At 41.8% G+C, this 22,957-nt stretch overlaps 1 protein-coding gene across 2 annotated transcripts in view; it reads left to right on the top strand.

Moving 5' to 3' along the window:
* Positions 1 to 22,957, top strand: part of LOC146817886 (N-acetylglucosamine transporter UNC93A-like) — a 174,724-nt gene that overhangs the window by 131,127 nt on the left and 20,640 nt on the right. For both annotated transcript variants that reach the window (XM_085611373.1, XM_085611374.1), the window contains one exon: positions 12,348 to 12,483. In XM_085611373.1, the coding sequence (XP_085467499.1) occupies positions 12,348 to 12,483 (136 nt within the window). The remainder of the gene's footprint in view (positions 1 to 12,347; positions 12,484 to 22,957) is intronic.

Raw genomic sequence — 22,957 nt, 5'->3', positions numbered from 1 at the left:
GTCCCCACTGTCTCATCCAAGCCGGACACATACTGAACGTAGCAACTCTCCCTCTCAACAGTTCAAACGGACTTTTGCTAAACTCAGTTCCCGGTGTGGTACGATGAGCCCATAACATACTCTGTACCGCTCTTTTGACATCGATATTTCCAGCAATCGCCCATTGCACACAATCCACCAAAATTCGATTCATGCGCTCAATGAAACCATTCCCTTGTGGGTGGTAAAGAGCCACTCGCCGATGAATAATACCAGTCAGTCAGTCAGAAAACTTTATTTCGGTAAAAATACCATAAAAGTGCAGACATCACATTTAAAAAGATTCTACATGTACACTCAATAATCTTTAAAACCTCTCATAAAACAATAATTTAGTTCGTTAAGTATTCCTAAAAAGATATAAGATGTTTAGCACAAAAAAAAGTAAACACGACTTAAAATATAAAAAGAAGAAGGCGTTACAGTACTAAATGTTTTCTTGTTACCCACATGGAAAAGAGGTATTTCGCAGTAACTGTGACAAATAGGGGGGAGGTATCAGATTTCATTACCCTATATAGGTCTCTGTAATTGCTTACCCCAATGTTTTTCGCTAATTGAATAATCCATTTTTTACGTGGGTTTTTGTAGGCCTTACAAAAGAATAACACATGGACCTCTGATTCCTCGTTCGAGCTACACCCTGGGCAAACACGATTTGTTGAGCCTACCCATTTATTCGTCCTACAGAATAAGGGTAGGGAACCATGCCTGAATTGTATATAGAGTTTCTTGGCAAGCAAAGGTTGAATCATATCAAGTGCGGGCTCAAAGCTGTAGCTTAGTTTCATTTCAAGAAATACAGAGGTCAAATTAGCATCCGGATCAGAACGTAATATTTGGGTCAATTTATGATCCTCAATCATTATTGCCAGCTGTTTTTTTGGAAGGGAGACACAAGCCTCTGGGTTATGCCATAGGTCCTCCCTACCAATTTCACCTAAAAACTTTTTAATATAAGCGAGCCATGAAATGGAACCAGCCCCTGGGAGTATCATAATTGATTTTAATTCCTCCCTGAAGATATTAAGTTCTGGTGTGCTCCACAAACAGCGCCAATACATAACCGGTCGGGAAGCAACCAGATCGACTATTGGCTGAATTCCCAGGTCCATCCTCAGAGGTTGTAGGGGGGTGCTTTTAGGTAAAGCTAAAAGTTGTCTCATAAAATGGTTTTCTGACTTAGCTAAGGACTGGACAGCACTATGGCCCCAAAGCTCAGCGCCATAGGTCGCCGCACCTCTTGCCTGTACCCTGTAAACCTCTACAAGCGGACCAATTAATTTTATCGGGCTATCCCGATACATCTTCAAGATTCCCCCAGAGATTTGGGCCAATTTCAAATTGGCCTTCAGAATCTGGGGTCCCCAGTCCATATTATTACTTAGTGTAAGCCCCAGATAGTCAAAGACCGATACACGCTCCAACGGTAAATCGTCCAGCTTTGGGATGGGACAATTTGTGGTATCAGCATGCAGAACCATGTATTTGGTTTTGTTGACATTAATAACCAGGTTCCTATTCCTACAAAATGATGCAAAACCCTCCAAAACTCTTTCCATACCCATTGCTGTCTTAGACAAGAGCAGAGTATCGTCTGCAAACATTAATGCTGGTATTTTCCTACCTGATAGCCTAGGTGCATCAATATCTGTTAGGGCAAGCAGTTCTTCCACAAGGCCGTTTAGAAAAAGGGAGAAGAGGGTCGGTGCCAGCACACAGCCCTGCCTCACACCTCTTTCAACAGGGAAAGGAGATGTTAATTCACCATTTTGGCCAAACCTTACCCTAGCATAGGTGTTTTTATGTAGGATTTCCATGTTGTGGCATAGGTGTGGAGGAATGCCCATCCCCTTCAGAAGGTCCCATAGCTGGGATCGATCTACCATATCAAAAGCGGACTTTAGGTCAACAAAAGATAGGTAGAGGCTACCTCCTTCCAGTTTGATCGTTTTCCAATATATCAACTGGAATCTGAAGAGTTGATCTATGGTTGACATTTTAGCTCTAAAGCCCACTTGTAGAGGAGTCAAAATGTTGGACTCTTCCATCCAAGCTTGGAGCCTCCCCAATAGAACACGTGCAAAAATCTTCTGTGCCACGTCTATTAGGCTGATCAGCCTGTAGTTTGCCGGGTCTAGGGGCGAGCCCTTTTTGTGTATCGGGATGATCTCAGCCCCAGCCCAGGTATGGGGCGGTGGCATTCCTAATAAAATAGCATTAAAAAGATTCTGTAGGTAGGGAACCCATACAACCCGTTCGCTCTTGTACAGGTCGCCTGGTATTCTATCTAGACCGGGTGCCTTATTTGGAAGGACTTTATTCAGCGCCAATTCAACCTCACCTAGTGAACATAAATCGTTATCACCCGTGATCAAGGAAAGGGCTTGCCTAGGTGGATGTTCATGGTTTTCTTGGCCTATAGAGTTACTGGCGTAAAGGGCTTGAAAATGCCGGCGCCATACATCTTCCCCTAGATTAGGTTGGACGGCTACTTGGGAAGCAGAGGAGCCGGATTTAACCAGATTCCAGAAAGCCTTGGAGTCCCTTTTCTTTAATGAAGTAGAAATTTCCTCCCATCTCTTATACTCCCATTCTTTCTTGGCATCTGTGATCATTTTCTTATAGTGGCCCCTTGCCTCCTTAATCAAGGTCTTATTCCCCCCTTTTAGATTTTCTAGGAGTGACAACTTTGCCACTCTGCAGGGTTTAGTGAACCAGAGGAATCTCTCTCTGGACTTTTGTATTTGCCTCCTTGTTCCCTGGTGGAAGTGTCCCTCTAGTGTTGCACACAGCTCTGCGTGGGTGGAGCCTATAATATCCATGTCAAGGGGATCTTTTCCCGCGGAAACAGGGTCTAATACTTGCTTTAGAAGCGGATTGATCTCCCTGTACATGTCACCAAGCTCCATTTGGGATTTGGCTATCTTTTCCCATCTCACTCTCCGTCCTCCACAGGATGTAACCAGCTTGATTAAAAAAACTGGACATCTCTTTGGAGACAAACTGTACCCCATTATCTGACACTAACTCCTTTGGAAAACCTTCCCTTGCAAAAACGCTTTCCAAACACTTGATAACTTCATTGGTATTGGGATCAGACATGAAACACACCTCCCACCATTTGCTGTAGTAATCTGCGATAACCAAGGCGAATTTATATTTGTTAGACAGAACATTAAACGGCCCAATGAAATCCAGTGCTAACTTCATCTAAGGTCCAGACGGTAGGTCAACTTTCACTTTGGGTGGACAAACAGTCTTGATTATTTTGTCACTGGCACAACAAGTAAAACACCTCTCCACCATGTCCTCTATATGTCGATCCATCGAAGGCCACCAATAAATCGACCGAATTCTCCGTTTTGTGCATGTTTGCCCAAGATGACCCTCATGTCCAGCCCTAATTATACGATCTCTCAGGCTTACAGGAGGTACAAATCTATCACACCGTAGAATCATCTCACCACCTTCTAGAGAGAGTTCATCAGCCACTTTTGAAAAAGGTTGCAAATCACTGTCTAGATTTTTCTCCTTAGGCCATCCATTAATGATACATTTTCTCACTTCTTTGAGAACCGAATCAGAGTGCATTGCATCAAGCCACTCTTCCTCCTTGAAACACCCCTCTTTACACACATCAATACTTGCTATTAAACATTCTTCATCTTCCTCTCCAGTACTTTCGCTCCTCACCTCCGGTAAAGGCAATCTAGAGAGTAAATCTGGTCTTATGTTTTTCCCTCCAGGAATATGTTCACTAACAAAATTATATTGAAGGAGTTTCAAACTCAATCTAGTGATCCTAAGAGTATGGTCTTTCACTACCACACCATTAAGAATAGGAATAAGAGGTTTGTGATCCGTCATTAACTTAAAGGATCTACCCCACAGAAAACTTTTAAACCTCTCAACCGCCCAACAACAAGCTAAAAGTTCTCTCTCAATGACAGAATAATTTCACTGGGCCGTAAAGATCGAGAGATAAAACCAACAGTATGTTCAACATTACCTTCCATTTGAGTCAACATTCCACCAAGACCATCCAGACTTGCATCCACCGATACAATAGCTTCTAAAGAAGGATCAAATGGAGTCAGAATTTTGCATGAGCCCAGTTCACTCTTAATATTGTCAAAATCAAATTGACATTTTTGATCCCACACAAACACTGTACCTCTCTTCAAGAGATCACGTAAATGGGCAGTCCTTGCTGAAAAATTAGCAATGAATTTAGCATAAAATTCACACATTCCTAGAAAGGAAGAAACTTGCTCTTTAGTTTTAGGAGAAGGAACCTTGACAATAGACTCTATCAAACCTATTCTTGGCAGAATTCCCTTTCCAGAAATGCAATGTCCAAGATAATCGATGGACTCCACACAAAAAACACATTTACTGTAATTTCCCACTATACCCCTTTCTTGTAATCTATTTAAGACTTCAAATAAACTTTTGTCATGTGCAGATCTGCAAACCCCTGCCACGAGAATGTCGTCTTGAAAAACAACAGTGTTTTTGACTCCCATCAAGACTTTTTCCATAATACGCTGGAATACGGAAGCCGCCGATGCTAACCCAAACGGCATTCTTTTGAACTGGAACGTACCAGATGGAGACACAAACGCAGTCAAATGCTTTGATGATACATCCAGTTCGACTTGATGATAAGCCGAAGATAAATCTATCTTTGAAAACCATTTAAAGCCTTGGAACTTAGCTACAATATCATCAATACGGGGAAGTGGGTGTGAGTCCACCCAAATATTTTTATTTAGACAGCGCAAGTCAATGCAGACCCTGAGATTACCATTTTTTTTCCTGGTAACCACCAATGGACTTAACCACAAAGAGGACTCAATGGGTTCAATCACTCCTGATTTACACATTTTTCCCAACTCTTTCGTCAAATCGTCCCTAACACTCAAAGGCACATTTCGCAATTTATGTTTAATTGGGACAGCACCCTCTTTTACTTTGATAAGATGTTTGAAACCCTTTATTAAGCCTAGTGTGTCACAGAAAACCTTGGGAAATTTTCTTCCCACATTGGAAGAATCCTCAATGCTAGTAGGCTCACTGACAATGGACACCGGTTCCTTTGTGCCTGGTCTAAGGGTCATTCCAAATAAACCTTGGTGATACCACCCTAAAATGTTTAGCCCTTTTATGGCAACATAGATCTTTCCAGTTATGGATTTCTCTTTAAAAACTAATGTGCTTTCAAAAAAACCCTTAAGCTGGATCTTCCTTCCTTCATATGATACAGGACTCCTATCAGGAGGTTCAAGGTGCTTATCGCCCCACACCGATCCAAACAACTCTTCCGTAATCATCGTCATACGTGCTCCTGAATCCGCAAGTAATTTCACCTTTTTTCCATCAACTATTATATCAACCATAGGATCTGCACACTCTTCACAATCATCTTTGACAACAAGCATTAAATCACTCATGGAACTCACAACTTCTGTTTCACTTTCCATTTTCCCACACTCCTCCCACACAGCATTAACATTTCTCCTAGCAGTACACACCTTAGAAAAATGATCTAGTTTGCCACAATTTCTACAAGCAGCATTCCTAGCAGGGCACATACGCGAATTTGGGAAATGCGAAGGAAAACCACACTTGGGACACACATTCCTCTTTTGAGCATAAAACTGTTTTTTATCCTGTCTATTTGTAGGCAGTTTCCCTTTACACTCACTGGTGTTTTTCTCAGACCCACTATTATTTTCTGCAACATTTTTCCCTTCATTGACAACCCCAACCATTGCTTTCTCTGATCTAAGCTCATTTGATGACATTTGAGATAACTCTATACTCTTGACTATGGAGACCGTTTCTTCCAAAGTAGGGTTTTTCAATGTTAACAACTTTTGTTGAACTTTTTTATCTCTACATCGAACCACAATTTGGTCTCTAATGAGCTGAGACATAAAACTTTCAAACTCACATTCAGAAGTCAATATACGTAATGAAGCAACATACGATACAATACTTTCAGAAACTTGTTGTTCCCTCGTAAAAAACTTGTGTCTGGCTACTACTAAGCTTTTTTCCACATCAAATTGTTTTTCTAACATAGATATTGCTTGATCGTACTCATTCAATGGTTCATCACTCTCTGCTACTTCAGGTAACGGTAGGTGTTCTAACACTGCCTGACCCTCAAAACCAAGGTTGTGTTCCAGAACGAACCTCTTGCGTTCAGCGCTACATCTAAGGCCACCAATAGCTCCTAAATATTTAGTAAATGCCCTGTACCACACTTTCCACTCTACTGGTGGGTCCCCTGGAAGCTGTAAGAAAGGAGCGGGAGCCTGTACATTTTGCATCATTTAACAATACAATTTAACCAAACTATGCAGTTAATGTAGACCCAACTTTTCCTTCCTTTCACAACACCGATAATTTTTTTTCTTTTGCAAATATTTTTCTCTCGCCCACAATTGAATCTGCTCTATAAATTAAAATAGTCACTGAACTTGACCTTTCACCCTAGAAGAGCGATATTTGAGTTCGTTTAAAAATACAATTTAACTAAACTATGCAGTTTAATGTGGATCCAACTTTCCCTTCCTTTCACAACACTGGTACTTTTGCAAATATTTTTCTCCCACTCACCATTAAATCTGTTCTACACATTAAAATAAATACTGAATTTAAGCTTGCACCATAGAAGATTGATATTTGTGTTCACAATTTATCATAGCGTTTTACTAAAAATATCCACACGGTGGCTCTCACACGATGCTGATAGGTTTCTTAGATAGAAGAAATATACGTTGCACTGATGTGTAGAGCTGAATGCAGAAAAGCTCGCTGAAAAAAAACCAACAGTACCTTTTTGATGACCAAAAACCAGCAATCCTCCTCGTTTTTGAGAAATGTAGCTGGGACAAATGGTGAGCCAGAATAACTGAATATTTCTTCGCTTCCTTGACTGACTGGAACTCCTGAAGCGAATCCGATCGTTTTTCACTCTCGCTTGTGACGTTCAATCACAAGGAATTTCTTGGGGGCGTAGCAGACGTGGCCACGTCATCCCGATCACACCTCCCACGTCATCATATGGATTCCCGGCATGAACCAGTGAAGACCAACGGCTCGCTCAGCTGCAGCTCTCACCACAGAAGGACACACCAAGTTTGCAAACCTCGGATCAGCAGCAACACTACGAATTTTGACAGCGCAGGTAGGGCGAAGGATCAAAGACCGCTGACGCTCAAAAGAAATTCCGCCTGACACTGCTAAACAAGAAATTCCTTTCTCGCAGTGAAACCAGCTCAATACACATGTTTTTAAGCGTAGCGGTGAAAGCCGAGACAGAATGTCCCATCGGCAAAATTAACAAAATCCTCCGAGTGACTCCGACATGTCACTTGTTTAATTTGGATTCTTCTGTCCCACAGAAAAAATGCAGATAGTAGTCTCTTAGAGCGGGAAATCTCACACGCATGGGTATATAGATGAGTAGTTAAATCCCAAACGAGTCGCCAATTGAAGTGACCCACAACACAGATTAGATGCAGGAACGTCGTATTTATTACTACTCATCTAGACAGCTTCCAGGGAATAACAGTCATAACGCTCTACCCTTCCAAAGATGCACATTCCATCCCCAAAGTAATGACAGAACCTTGAGTATGTCATAACTTTTGCCAACATAGATACTACATAATCTCATTTGAAAATGGCATTATGACAGTCCATACTGTCATGTTCGGATGAACAGGCCACTATCATAGTGAATTCCTAAGGCTCTGTGCCTCACCTACAAGCTCATCCTTTATAGGAGAAAACATTGACTGGATGATTAGTTTTTATTTCGAATGCATTTTCAAATCTGGTTTACTTAAAATGGATTCCTCTTTCAAATCTGGGGAATTCTGCACACAGGTCTCCAGCCCGCTACACTCATTTTCACCCATTTACTAAAGACTGATTAAATCTTGAATAGAATCTGCTTATTGGTATAAAAATGTTCTCTATAAACTTAAATGTACTTCTGCAAAAGCTGAGAGTCAGTGGTGGCACAAATACCACCAAACCATTAAACTGAATACAAGACCTTCTTGAAAGCCTATAAGCAGGCTATACGCCAGGTTTCCTCTCAATACTAATTTTCCAGAGTACTCAATTTTATTAAAACCAAAAGGAAATCTTTAAGACTGTTGATGAACTCTCTAGCACTACTTGACTTACTCTAGCTTCTTACCTCACATTTTCTTTTTCATTGAAACTGCCAGCTTTTATTGGCTACACTGTTATCAAATTCACAAACAAAAATTAGTTGACGTGACATAGCTAAACTTCACATAACATAAGACAATATAAAGTAACACAATTGTATGGCAGGATTTGAGTATGTTTGTGCAATCTTTGCTCTACATGGGTGATAGTACCGGATTCTTGCCTACCTGATTGTCTCCAAGAATCCTCTCAGGTCGCCAGGATCTTTTTATCTGCTAAATAGTGTGGAGGGGAGAAAATTCAAATCTCAATACATAATTAACAAAATCGAATCTCATTTAGGAAAGACCACTGACTCCGAATCTAAAATTTATAGGATTTTATTACAACCAAAAATAACTGCACATACAGACACCTTAGCACAAGGTGAAGAAGATAAATGGGTACTAAAACAAATGCAAGTCTACGTAAGAGTCTCATACAACTCAAAACAAAAAGAATAACAAGCTCTAGAAGCATAAGAAATGCAATAGTCAGACCAATGTCTACATTAGGGATCATTAGTCTAGAAGAAAATCAGTTAGTCTTTCCCTACTCTATCTCTAAGGTGACATCCCTACTTAGCATTTCCCTTCCCCAGGCAAGAGAATAAAAAGGTGTCAGAAGTGAAGACTTCCTAAGAAGTACATTTACTTAGTCAGAGCTCGTTCTAAGATGCTCCTTCTAGCTTCCCATCTAAACCTCAACTGCTCAACCCACGGGGCACTGTCCCTAATTCAAAATCCCAAAAACGTAGAACACGCCCTTCGGTACACCTCTTCAGCCAGATCTTCTTCCAGTTCTTTTCCAGTGAGACTTGTAATTCATCCAACGATGGTCAGCTTGACCTTGGGTCCCAGGCACCTTCTCCGCTGAAAGTATCATCCGCACATTCCAATGTACTCCCCTGTTGGCTTCTCGTACCATCCTAACTCCTAAAACAAAGACCTAGTCTCACTAACGAGCTAAATGTCCTTGCACCTGCAACAGAAACATGGGAACGAAAAACTTTTCTCTTCTCTAAGATATTCCATCATCCTGTAACCCAAAGCCTTTACCAAGGGAAATAATTTTCCGGCCTACAACGTTTAGCTAACATAAGAAAATGAACAGGCCTTTCTCTTTAAACGTATATGCCATGAGGCCTTTACACTGTTAAACACATTACTAAATCACACTCTAAGCATTAATTCATTACTCTCATATACGTAAATAAGCAAACTTGCACGCGCAACTTTAACATGGCACACGTTTAAACTAACACATTGTATTACGTAAAAATCAAACATCATGCATTTACTAAAATACATTCACAATCATCTGCAGCATTACTTGTCATGAAAAGCACTGTTACATTTCTAATCACACCTATGTTAAACGATTCTAGTAATACATTTCTATGGCACCCTTAACATACATCGATTAATATGTGGGTGCTGACTAACGGTGAGTATGATGCACCCCTACAAACTTCAGAATAACGTGACGCTCTATCATGGGTTTAGAATAGATTCGGGCTCCAGCGCAGTTAGCCTTCTTGTGGTTTTTGTCTGTGCCTTCTTTTTTGTTGTGTGATTGTCTCCATTGTAGCCAGTAAACAGACTGGAAAGAGTTCCTGTTGGGGTTAGTTTGTTGAAAAATAGATATGACCTAGCTGTTCATACCACGATGACTATGAGCTATTTTGAAATGGAAGTTTTTGAAGGATGTGAAATCTAGCTGGGTTTTATGACAAACTCACGATTCCGTAACCTTTACACAAAGAGCTGGGCATCTTGCAAGTAGCAACTCATACAGTGAATTGTAAAGAGTATGAAAATTGTGTAAGTGAATCTGATTACTCAACCCGTGCTATCATTTCGAAAATGTTGCTCCTTTCATGATTGTAATGCCTATTTACAGCACTATTAGGAGAAATTGGCTGTTAACAGTCATGAGGGATGTAGAGGTGGGGCCTGTATAAAATGTTTTATGTTTGACTGAAAAACTTAAAATAGTTTTCTGTGCTTCTAGTTACGTAGCTAAGGCATGCATTGCACACATTAGATATGTAGCTCTGAAGATATGTAGATACATAGCTCTGTAAATATGTAACAATATTGTTTGCGCTTTGGGGGAGCTATGCCGTATATTTGCGCGAGTTGTTGAAATAAGAATTGTAATAATTGTGTGTTGTATTATTTAACATATTTTATGTAAATATGGCAGTTTCCGAATCTCAATATATTGTTTTGTCAATTTATATCTTACATGGTTTTAAAGATTTGTTTTATTAACTTCAAAATAAAATTCAGACAGCTTAGTAAAACATTGCTGGAGAACCCTAAACCTACTCGATAAACAGAGATAGTATTTTGTCTCACAATGAAATATAAATATAATGAATTGGCATACTCCTCTCAATGAGAATCATCACCTAGAATGACATGCTAATGCCATAGATGTCGCCTTACTCAGTCAATGGTCTGTTCAGTGTCACTGAGATCTTCTATGACCTAGATTGGAGCTCAAACTATTGTGTCTATTACTTGGCTATTGGGCAGGCAGCCACTACCAATCTGAGTCAATGAACGCACTTAAAACATCCAACCCATAATGCACTGTTATACCAACTGTCAACATGTAGCTAGTAATGTCAAAGATCCAGAGACCTGCTCCAATGGAACATTTTGTTAATCATTATTTTTGCAACTTTTCTTCTTCCAATTTCCTGGCACAATCCTCTTTTCTTTCTTCCATCAGTGCCTTTTCCTTTTTTTCATCTCTTTCCCCTCTCACTCTCAGGCCTACCTTCTCATTCTCCTTCCTTCTGTACATCGTGCCCTTCCCTCAAGCTCACTTTCTCCTTTACAAAGCCCTTTGCCCTTCTCCATCTTCCGCACAGAATACCCCTCACCCTTGTTTTACTGCCATTGACCCTTCTTATGCCTTCACCCATTCACCCATTCTCCCAGTTTCTATTTCCACAGACTTCTTTGTTTCTGTTCCCCCATCCCTATGGCTTGTTCTTCCTCCCTCTGTCTGTCTCTCTTACGCTCATTTCCCAACCTTCTTGCATCCTTCTTCCTTTGGCACCATTAACTTTTTATCTTCCCTCAGCTCTTCTCTTCCTTTCCTAAGCCATTCTACTTTCCTCTGCCATTTCTATTGTGAAACTACAGACCTGGATGTCACAAATACACATATGCAGATGCAGGGAGTAAACAGTGGTTAATTTGTCAAAAAAATAAGTGCCGGAGCTCTCATCAGGAGGCAGTGTGCACCCGCCCATTTCTCCTGTTAACGCTGCGTAAAACAGAACCAACTACTCACCATAAAAGGGGGGAGGGAGTGTGGCGTAATGGCCAGAGCTGCCGTTCGGAGCTGGGGAAACAGGTTCCAGTCTCAGCGTCGGCTCAACATTCTGTGATTCTGGGCAAATCATTTAATCTTCCAGTGTGTACCATAAATAAATGTGTCCTTAACTGGTACTCAAAAGCGCCAGTGTTGATGATTAAGTGCCATTGCTGAGCACCGAAAGCCACAGGCTCAAATTAATCACTGACCTGCTTAACGCAGGCCACTGCCCCCCTTGCAGCACAGAGGGCCCCTAGCCCTTCAAACAGCCCCCGCCCTTTGAGGGGACCCCCATTCAGCCCAAGGCCAATGTATATTTGTTAGATACAGGAGACTGAGGGGGTCCTCATGGCATTCTGCGGTGGTAGGTCATCATGTTGCGTTACACCACTGGCAGACTGCCCTGTTCCCATACATACAGAGTACGCTACTGGACTGAGCAACTGTCCATTCAGCCCGCACTGCCCCATTGCATTTCAGCCTCTTTCAGTGTTAATGATCTACTGCCCAGTTCTGGGATTTGGGGACAATGCATTAAAAGGGTCCCAATGCCGTTCTTTGTAATTAAAAATCTATTGGGATCATCAAGCTCACTTCTTTTGTGCCCTGGGTTTGGTCACTCCTATCATTTAAATACATGTGTATGGTGGCTCCTTAAAAAGAACCTTTGCTTAAGAATGAGTAACAGGGACTCACATTTCTAAACAATGCATGTTTTTCATTCCTTCTCTTAGTCCTACGTGACTTGTGCTCTGGGGATACAGTTTGTGGGATATGTGATGATCTGCTTTGGCGCCACAAATTCCATCCTCTCAATGCTGGCTGGAAAGCTTTCCGAGTACACTGGCAGGGTCGCCATGTTTGTACTAGGTAAGGATCTCCATTTGTTCAGTATAGTGAATGGGTGACGAAAGGCTGAAGGAAAAGCTCGGCTTTAAATCTTTCTTGTGTCAAAAAGCAACACCCCTTTGCATCACATTTTATTCCACAAAATGCATACGTATATATATTTTGCATTTCTATTTGTATTCTAGTTGGTGCTTGTTAAGAATCTGAATGGCAAGGTCAAAAATTTGATATGAGCAGTACCATGCCCTTACATCGTCCAAACCAAAGGGGCAAACCCGTTTTCCTTAAGGGTGTCTTTGAGTTACATTTGGTAGTTTGGATTGAGCAAAAAGGCAAATGATGGATAAATGTGCGAGGTTGTTTTTGTAAGTAAACAAGACACGCAAATAGCGTTACAGTTGAAGATATAAAAAACCCAAAGATGCAAAACAAGTTTCTTTATTTAGAAAAAGACAGTAAGCAAAATGCCTAAAAATTGAAAAAATTGGAACAGGAGTTTAATGTTTAATAACAATTGTGTAACGTTTAAATAGGCGGGGAAATGCATTACAAAAGATGTCAATGTGAGCAGTCAAAATATTTTTTAAAAATTACGTTTTCCCATCATGGAAGCGTAGGGACGGAGCACACGTCACCATCAGGATGCTTGGCTTGACACTGGCAACTGGTTAACTTTGAAGATGGTGGTGTTTATAAGCATGAGTAGAATTAAACAAATCAAGCAGTGACAGCTAGCCTACCTTCCTTCCTACAGATGGCCAAGGTTCTACCCCTGAAAATATTTTGGAGGAAATTGAGCCAAATTGTGCATTTACAGTATTTAAATATTCCAATATCCTTTTTATGTGCTGTGCAGACCTTGCACCACCCTAAGGAGATGGGTCTTTAATGAAGATCAAAGCAAGTGTTACCCTCCAGATGGGGTTAAATGTTGGCACTACCCAATAAAACCATGGAAAATGCACATTATTCCTAAAGACTGACTACAGAGCTTACTGGCATTCATTGAAGGAAAGTCACCCAATATAGGATTGCAATTTTGTATGGTCTATAAAACTTCAAAATGTATATAGGTATGTTTTTATCTCTATATTCCATGTCCTTTCATTTTTTTCTCCCTGACACTTCCAAGTAGAATCTTGGTATCCTGTGACCAAGGATATATCTGGCAGAGGCAGGGATGAAAACTAAAAGATATTCATATGTTGTCAATGGTCATAGATTCTGGAGAGCTAGAGAAATCTTACAGGCTCACAGAGCAATGGGGTGCTCAATTAAAGGGCTGTACATGGTTAACAAGCATTTACAATGCAATCAGTGTCGCCTTTGGGACCTTATATGTATTTATATATGCAGCACATTAGCCTGGGTGCTGAAACATCTACTGTTCTTTAACATGGAGGAAAAGTAAGCACCAAACTGCGTGACACACCAGGTATGGGAAAACATGGAGAGAAATATTGCCTTTCAGCTGGAAATGGTATAGTTCAATGCTCTGTTTTTTTAACCCCTTCCCCGCTCATGACGGAACCACTCCGTCATGAGCCACGGGTGCCGTGTGCTCATGACGGAGTGGTTCCGTCATGCTGCGGCCGTTGGCCGCCGCTCCGCCCACGCGGCGCTAATTCCCCGCCTGTGCGGGCAATTAGAGCAGTGGGCGGAGTCGTGACGGAGCCACTCCGTCATGAGCACAGCTCAACCGTGACTCATGATGGAGTGGCTCCGTCATGAGCACAGCGCCACCGCGCTGCCCCCAAACCCCCCCCCCCCCAGCGCTGCGGCGGAATTCCTGCTGCAGCCAAGGGGTTAATAAAATCAGGGCCTTCGTGGTCATATCACTGAAAATACGAGCTTTGAAAACAATATTTTTGTTTACGGGTTCTCGTGGAAGACAATTTCTATGGACTGGAATCTAGAGAATGCTATAGTGATTCTGGTATTTTACTGACCTCTGCTGGTCGTTTTCCATCAAGAAATTTAAATAGAGGCAGTTGTCGGTAAAAAAATAAAAAAAAGAAAGTCCCTCAGCAGAAAGCAATTCTGGTATTTTACTGACCTCTACTGGTCGTTTTCTATCAAGACAGTTAAATAGAGGCAGTTGAACAAGAAGAAAGCAATTCTGGTATTTTACTGATGTCTACTGGTCGTTTTCCATCAAGACAGTTAAATAGAGGCAGTTAAACAGAAAAAAAGTCCCTAAGCGGATGCAGACAAGTCCTAGTGTTGATCTCCAGAGCCCACCAAGTACATACACATATAAGTATATACTAAAGTATATGCAAGAGGTCTTAACTGCTCGACCTAAAATTACGATATAAATTGACAAGTCTCCTTAAATACAGTTACATATATTGTGTACATTTTGAGTGTACTATCAAAGTTTATTCTGGAATAACGTTCTTATCTAAAGCTTTCACCAACTCATAGGTGTGTGTGTGTCTGTGTGTGTGTGTGTGTGTGTGTGTGTGTGTGTGTATGCTCTGCTTAGTGCTTCTTATATAAGAACTTCATTGGTTCTACTAAAATAGAAGGACATCCCTCACAGGTGTGGCCATTCGGTATACAGATAACGTGTTTACGGTGTCCTTGATTTCTCATCATTGGTGTGTTCCCTAGTGTACCTTTGTTTTCTGACTTCATGTTCAGTAGGTCCCAGTGCATTGATGGCAAGGCTCTTTGTTCTTCTTCTGTTTCTAAATGCGGGGACTATTTCTCACCATAAAGGTGTGTGTCCTCCTTAGCTATATTGGCATATTGCTATGTGGAATTTAAAACGTGTCGACGGTATACTTCTTGTCTTCACAGATTTGTATCACTCTGCACATATTGAAACCAGAAGATTGTGTTGACCTTAGTAAGTGGAGGTTGACAAGCTTCACTGTGCTTCTATTTGGCAGATTCTTCAGGACCTGTGGACCATGACACTCTGAAGATGCCGCCAATTTTCGTGTTTGTTTCCTAAAGGATTTAGTAACTTAACCAAAGCAAGCTAACCTAATTGTGCCTTGTTTGTTACATATCATAAATGATATGCACAAATTAATTAAAGGCAGTTCTCCTTTTAATTGTACACAAAAGCTAAGGTGCACAACAATGAATACCTTATTTGTTTTGGCCTTTGTAGCTTCATGGTACTTTGGTACCCATTGAAAGGTGCTCGACCATCTCGTTATATATTAGTTTAGCATTTAAGGTTCAGGGAACATAGTGAGCCTAGTTGGAGAGGGAGAGTATGAGGTCACTTAATTGGTTCCTACTATGGCATGATCTCATAAGTCAAATACGATCTGATATACAAAACTCCATTCAAGGAATATAACATGGCTAAAAAACAGACAGGTGACAGTAATCATACACGTACATGCCATGTCGCAAACAACAGTAGTTACAATAGTAGAAAAGTGTAGATGATGACATCCCTCTACATGAGTTATGAAATAGTAGTATATGCTCCCTAGCACCAAGGAACTGAGATCAAAAATAGGCCTTCAGAACTCTTCTTTCATTGCCACTAAAATATGAAGCTTTATATAGTTTTCAGAAATAAAAATTGCTTTGTCCCCAAATATTACATTAGAAATTCTATTCAAGACTTGATACAAAATTCCACCTTTTTATAATGGATGAAAAAGCTGAGTTCCTCAAAACACCAGATTGTTATTTATATGAAAATCAGCTTTTGTTAATTTTTACAAAATACAAGCAAACACTTGCCATTTTCATCCCATACATACTACTGCCACATGTTGGGATTTAGGGCTTCATGGAGTCGGTTGCCCTCCTCCACCTCCCCTCTCCTCCTTTTTCTTCCTCCTTTTTCTTCCCAGCTGCCTGCATGATTGGGTGCACATGTGAGAACTGGTTTGCTTATTCCAGCATGTATTTAAGTCCCTACCTTCAGGAAGCCGGTGTTTGGTTTCGTTTACAGTCCCTTGCCTTGTGACTTCCGTTTCCGTCAGTTTCACCCGTACCTTGCTGCTGGACCCTTGGTTGTGGACTGTTCTAGACCTCCAGGTGTGGGGGTCGAGTTCGGTCGAATACCAGTAGAAATGGACTTGTCCCCTTTTTGTTTATTTATGTTGGATTCACAGAGGGTTCCCCAGGACCGGTAAAAGAAGATAAGGGTACGAGGGGAGTAACGTGGCTGCATTCCCGTCTTCCCTTTGCTGGACTTCCTGCAATTGTTCATCCTATCCTCCTTGTTATGGGCCGTTTGGGCGGAATCACGGAATAGCTGAAGGACGAACGTTTTTTGGGCGCTCCGCTTCCTCATCTGCAGTGTTGGGGGATGTTTGATTCATGGTGTGTTTCTTTTTCCTCCTCTTATTTTGTTACGCTACAAGAAGGTGTTCTTTTTGGGGTTATGTAAAAATTGAACTTACCGCATTCTACGTATAGAGAAGAATCTACCCCCCCTTTTCACTTTTGTGGCAATGGAGTCAGGCAATGTGGTGTTTCTCCTCTTCTTAGATGACTCCACCCAACAAAAAGGGGTAAGATTCAGCTTGTATGTTCCTGTGTGCACCTGATTATGTATGTTTTTGTAGCTGAGATTTCTCGCTAAGTTGTTCTTGAGTAATACTCCTTTTTCTTTCTAACTTTTAAGGGCCAGCTTTGCTCTCCTGACGTTGTGTGGGTGGTGGACAAGAAGTCAAGAAGGAGAACCTGTTTGGCTACAGTGTTTTGTTGTTTCCTTGTGTATCCCCCCACCTTCTCCCGGGGCCGGGGTTACCCATCACCCTGATTATGTGTCTGCCGTGAGGGTAGAGGATTGGGAATTTCTTTGCTCCTGCAGTGCTGGGCGTATTGGCAGCATGGCAGCGGAACAGTAAACAATGCCATGAATTGTGCACTGCCTGAGCGAAGATGGATGCGGAGGGGGATAGGGTTGAGGTACCCTCGATGCAGGATTTAATGGTCGCCATCACTGCCCTGCAGGCCGAGGTCCAAGGTCTCAGAAAAGAAAATAATGGGTTACAAACAGAACTCAATGCATTTCGATCCCGGTAAAATCCTTGGGGTAAGAGGTTGGGCCAGTCTTCTACAGAAAAGGGACCTCTTGTACAACCCGCTACCTTTCAGTATGCCCGTATTACCAGTCAGGGGGCTAGTGGAGGGACACCTATAGCTGTTACAGTAACTACCCAAATTCCCATTCCCGTAGCCGCTCCAGAAAGTTTTTCTGGGAATTGTAACATATACGGGGTATTCATGAATCAGTGCTACTTGCACTTTATGTGCCGTCCCACGGCCTTTCCAGATGATTCAGCAAAGGTGGTGTATATTATACCATATTTAGCTGGTAGTGCAGCTATTTGGGCCGTCCCTTTGGTAGAGAGTTATGATCCTGTTTTATAAGATTTTCCAGCATTCATAGAGCAGATGCGTGGTTTATTTGCTAAGCATGCATTTATGCAGGCGAGTGATGCCGAACTACTCAAGCTAAGACAAGGGAAGCAGGATTTGTTAACATATGTCTCTTCATTCAATTGTCTGGTATCAGAAACACACTGGCCCCTTGCAAATAGAACACGATTGTTTTTTCAGGGTTTGTGTGAAGACTTAAAGGATGTTGTATCACAGCTGGTTAATCTCCCTGAAGACTGCACCAACTTCATTGATTTGGTGGTTAAATTGAACCATAGGCTGTCTGAAAGGAAGGGTGAGAGGAATCGGTTTCAGGCATCCCGAATGGTAGTTGTTAGGGGGGAATCACGGGACAATGTTGAATCTAAGCAAGCACCTGAGCCTATGCAGATTGGGGGGGTCAGGAGTCCTTTGACAAGTGAGGAGAAGGGGAAGCAATGAGCCCAAAATTTGTGCTTGTATTGTGAGAAAGGTGGGCACTATGCACGGAACCATGGTGGGTTGCCTACGTATGAAGTGGGTAGTAATAACCCCGATGTCATTCCAGGATCAGTACAGAGGATCCCACGTCATTTAACCATTTCAGCGTGTTTTGTGTTTTCTAACAGTAGTAGGGCTTCTCTGTCGGTGTTATTGGATTCTGGTGCCACTGGGAATTTTATGGGACATCCAGTTAGCTGAGAGAATGATGATTCCCTGTGTGTATAAGGAACAACCTGAACCAGTAAGAGCAATTGATGGGACAGAACTCTCTTCTGGGTCAATAGTCCGGCAGACATTACAGTTATTGGTAACTTGCGATAATGGGCATTCTGAGAGTATTAGTTTCGACCTAATAGATGCCCCTTCTTTTGGGGTCATACTCGGGGTGCCGTGGCTACTGGTACACAACCCTAGGATAGATTGGGTGAGATGAACAGTAACATTGGACTCTGAATATTGTCTACAGCATTGTTATCAGGTGGCAACAGATTGGGTGGTGCCTTTAACTTGTGCAGTGGGCAGTTGTGGAAACCAGAGCGATATCCCTCTTCCCTTTGTGGCATTTAGTGATGTTTTTGACAAAGTACGAGTTAGTGTTTTGCCTCCACACAGGTCTTTTGATTGTCGCATTGATTTACTGCCTGGTGCTACATTGCCATGCAGCCGTGTTTATGCGTTGTCTGAGCATGAGGAGAGGCACTTGCGTAGGTATCTGGATGAGATGTTAGTCTCCGGTTTCATAAGACCTTCTTCTTCGCCTGTGTCCTCTTCTATCTTTTTCATCCCTAAGAAGGAGGGGGATCTTCGCGCATGTGTGGATTATAGACCACTTAATAAAGTGACAATCAAAAATAAGTATCTCCTCCCTCTGATACCTGTGTTACTAGATCAGTTAAGGCATGCAACCATGTTTACGAAACTCGATTTAAGGGGCGCTTACCATCCCATCCGTGTCTGTGAGGGCGACGAATGGAAGACCGCGTTTCGTACAAAATTTGGCTTGCTCGAATATTGTGTTATGCTTTTTGGTTTATGTAACGCCCCTGCCGCTTTTCAGTTTTTTATCAAGGAAGTGTTGCGAGAGTTTCTGGATGTGAGTGTGATCGTCTATATTGATGATATTTAGATTTTTTCTAAGACGACTGACGAACATGAACACCATGTCTCTCAGGTGTTACATAAATTACGGGAACATCATTTGTTCGGTAAATTGGAGAAGTGTAAATTCAGTGTAGCCTGTGAGGAGTTTTTGGGTTTTCTGATTTCCAGTGACGGCATTAAGATTGACCCTCGTAATATCGAGGCTATCGTTAATTGGCCTTCCCCTACTTGTGTGAAGGATATTCAGGTCCTCCCAGGGTTTGCCAATTTATACAGGTATTTTATTTCTCATTTTTCAGATATCATCATGCCTATGACAGTTCTGTTAAAGAAAGGGGCGTCTTTTGTCTGGTCCCCTGCAGCTCAGTCCGCCTTAGCACAGTTGATTGCCAGGTTCACTACTGCTCCTGTTTTGATGCACCCAGATCCGGCCCTCCCATTTTACATGGAGGCTGATGCCTCTCAATTTGCTGTGGGAGGGGTGTTGTCTCAGAGAGACGTTGATACGGGTCTCATGCATCCTATTGCTTTCTTTTCTAAGAAGTTATTATAAGCTGAGCAAAATTAAACCGTGGCCGAAAGGGAGTTGCTTGCTATTAAACGTTTGAGGAGTGGCGTCATCACTTATGGGGGGCTCGACATCCCATTACGATCTACACGGATCACAAAAACTTGGAGTTTTTTTGCTCTGCAAGGGCTTTAACCCCAAGACAAATGAGATGCGTCCTTTTTTTCAATGAGTATGACTTCACCATCACATATAGGCCTGCTGCTCAACAAGTAAAATCATATGCACTGTCTCTCATATTTGTGGGTCCCTTGGATGAATTGGCTAAAACCAATAGTAGGCCTATGATCCCGGCAGACAGAATTATGGGGTATACCTCTGTAGAGGATGTTTTGGTGAAAGTTAAGGATGAATTGGGACACCTGAATTTGACTCCATGGTTGACTAATCCGTTGTTTAAACTGCCAGACAGGTTGTTATACCATGAAAATAGGTTGTTTGTACCCCCTGAATTGAGAATGCAGGTACTCACTTGGTGTCATCCTCTTCTCTTTTTGACATCCCGGGATGAATAAGACCAAGGAGTTTGTTTGCAGTGGTTTTGGTGGGACACTGTAGGTCACGATATTCAGGTGTTTGTGTCTTCCTGTCCTGTTTGTGCAGTTTCTAAATCGTCACATGCGCCGATCCATGTTCCACTCTGCATTTTCATTCTGCCTACTGGTTTCTTCCTAGATCCTCTGTGCACTCCTTCAGGCAGAAAGCTGAAGGAGAGACTTTGACTGCTCTCACCTGCACTGTGTTGAAAGCAGCTCACACCTGTTCTGGATTCCAATCACTCTGTGTGGCTGTGAGCCAGGAGGAGGGACTTAAGTCTGGCTTCTGCATTCAGAGCTTCAACTCCCTGTTTCTGGTAGCTCCTGCTTTCTTCTCCAGTTCTTCTCCAGTTGCGAATGTATGACGTTACTACACATACATTCACCACGCATGGCTTTGCAACGCGGTCATTACAACAACCGCGTTGTTACCATGTGTGCCATTACATCGCAAGTCGGCTTGCTTTAAGGGGCGAGCTGGACTTAGGAATAGTGTTAATTACTATTCCTACTCCAGTTTGTGCAACAGCAGTGAAGGTGTTGTATGTAAAATCCAACACATTCCATGGTGTTGCACGCCGTCTACAGCAAGTCGTTACAACTTACGATGTAATGGCACGCGTGCTAACAACGCGGTCGTTGTAAAGACCGTGTTGTAAAGCCATGCGTTGTAGAAACATTGTTGCAAATGCTGTTTCCCCCACTTGCCTGCACTGCTAAATCCTTAATACCTTGAGAGGAGTTCCTGATTCCTGATTCAGCTTTTTGCCCATGGTTCCCTTTTTACCTTATTCTTAATTTCTGTTTGGTCCTTGTTCTGAATTCCTGTGTTTATACCATTTACTGGCAGGGCAAAACTTGTTTCAATGCCTGTTGGGTATCTCCTTGAGTTCTTTGCTCTATATCCTAGTTTGAGTTCCCTGTACTAAAGAGGCATTACTCGTCCCAGTGCCTGTTGGGTACATCCTCGAGTTCCTTGCTCTGAGTCCTAGTTCCAGTTTCCTTGTACCAGTAGGGTATAACTTGTGCCAGTGCCTGTTGGGTACATCCTCGAGTTCCTTGTTCTGAATCCTAGTTCCAGTTCCCTGTACCAGCAGGGCATTACCTGTTCCAGTGCCTTTTGGGTGCAGCCTGCCCTTGATTCCTGTATTCCTGTTCCTGATTTCAGAAGTCCTGTTCATAATTCCTGGTCTTGTTTTTCTGCTGGTCTGAGTTTTATCTTGTCTGTCCTGTATTCTGGGTATTCTCTCGACTCTGGTTTTCTGTTTCATTCCAAATATGGTCCACTGTCTGCTGCAGTCCATATCCATTTACAGTGTGACCCCTTCCTTTAATCATACTTTGTTCTTCTCTGTCTCCTGTCCTGCGTTGTCTAGTGGCCTCAGTTATAATTTGAGTAATCTGGTATTAACTTGCCTAGTATCCTTGCTAAGCGATACCCTTGGAATCACTCAGCCCTGCCTTTGCTCCCTGACAACATTGCTATGCTAATAGTAAGGAAAAGAAGGCTGCTGTCTTTCTGGGCCAATAGTGAGACCTAGAAAAGAGCTTTCCTTTTTTTCCAAGCTTTGGAAGAGCATCTCTAAGATCGGACCCATTAGCCTTCTATAGTCTCAGAAGAAAAAGAATAAGAATTGCATACAAGAAGAACTAGTTGACGTTGGACTTTAGCTGAGCCAGTCATTGAGCCTATCTCCCACACCTTTATAGCTGTAGATTTGACCACAAGGAAGATTTTCATGAAACAGAGAATTTTAAACTAAAAAGAAATATTAAACGCGGGAGGACTGGGACACAGTAAAGATCGTATTTGACCAAGACGCAACCTCAGTTAGCAAGATATTCTGATCATCCAATTCGGAACTTTTTGCAATGAAGTTCAAAGTTTCAATACGACCACGTAAGTATGATATCCAACCTCATTGTGTACTGTTCACTCATGGCTCCCAGCCTTGTCCTGTTGGTGAATTTACTCTTCCAAAATAGTTACTAAATTCAAACATAGAGAACAAGGACAGGCAAATGGAGCAAGGTGGTGATGTAAGTAGGTTATGAGGAGCCTGATGCCCTTGGATGTATTACATGTTCTCCACAACTATGTGAATGTCATAGCACCTGATTATCAACAAAACCTTTATAACCAAAAAGCAGTGATATAAAACCATATCTTGTTAAAACATCATAATAGAGATTTGTGAAAGTTGAGTTCTTCTATCTTACTGATACTCCTTCGCACCTCCCTGAATTGGCTCCTTATAGCAAAGAAGCACATCGAATGTCCATACTACATTAAGCAATAATTTAGGTAAACAAATAATGTTAATGTTCCTGTAAAAAACATATGTGCATGTTTTTACTTTACCTATGTATGATAAATATGGCATACCTCTCAGCAGTTTATTCCCTGGCTATTAAAATCATTAATGTGATATCATTAATG

The sequence above is a fragment of the Triturus cristatus genome, chromosome 6 (assembly GCF_964204655.1).
Source record: "Triturus cristatus chromosome 6, aTriCri1.1, whole genome shotgun sequence".
NCBI lineage: Eukaryota > Metazoa > Chordata > Amphibia > Caudata > Salamandridae > Triturus > Triturus cristatus.
The sequence above is the reverse complement of the archived record's forward strand: the minus strand, read 5'-3'. Positions and strand labels throughout refer to the sequence as shown.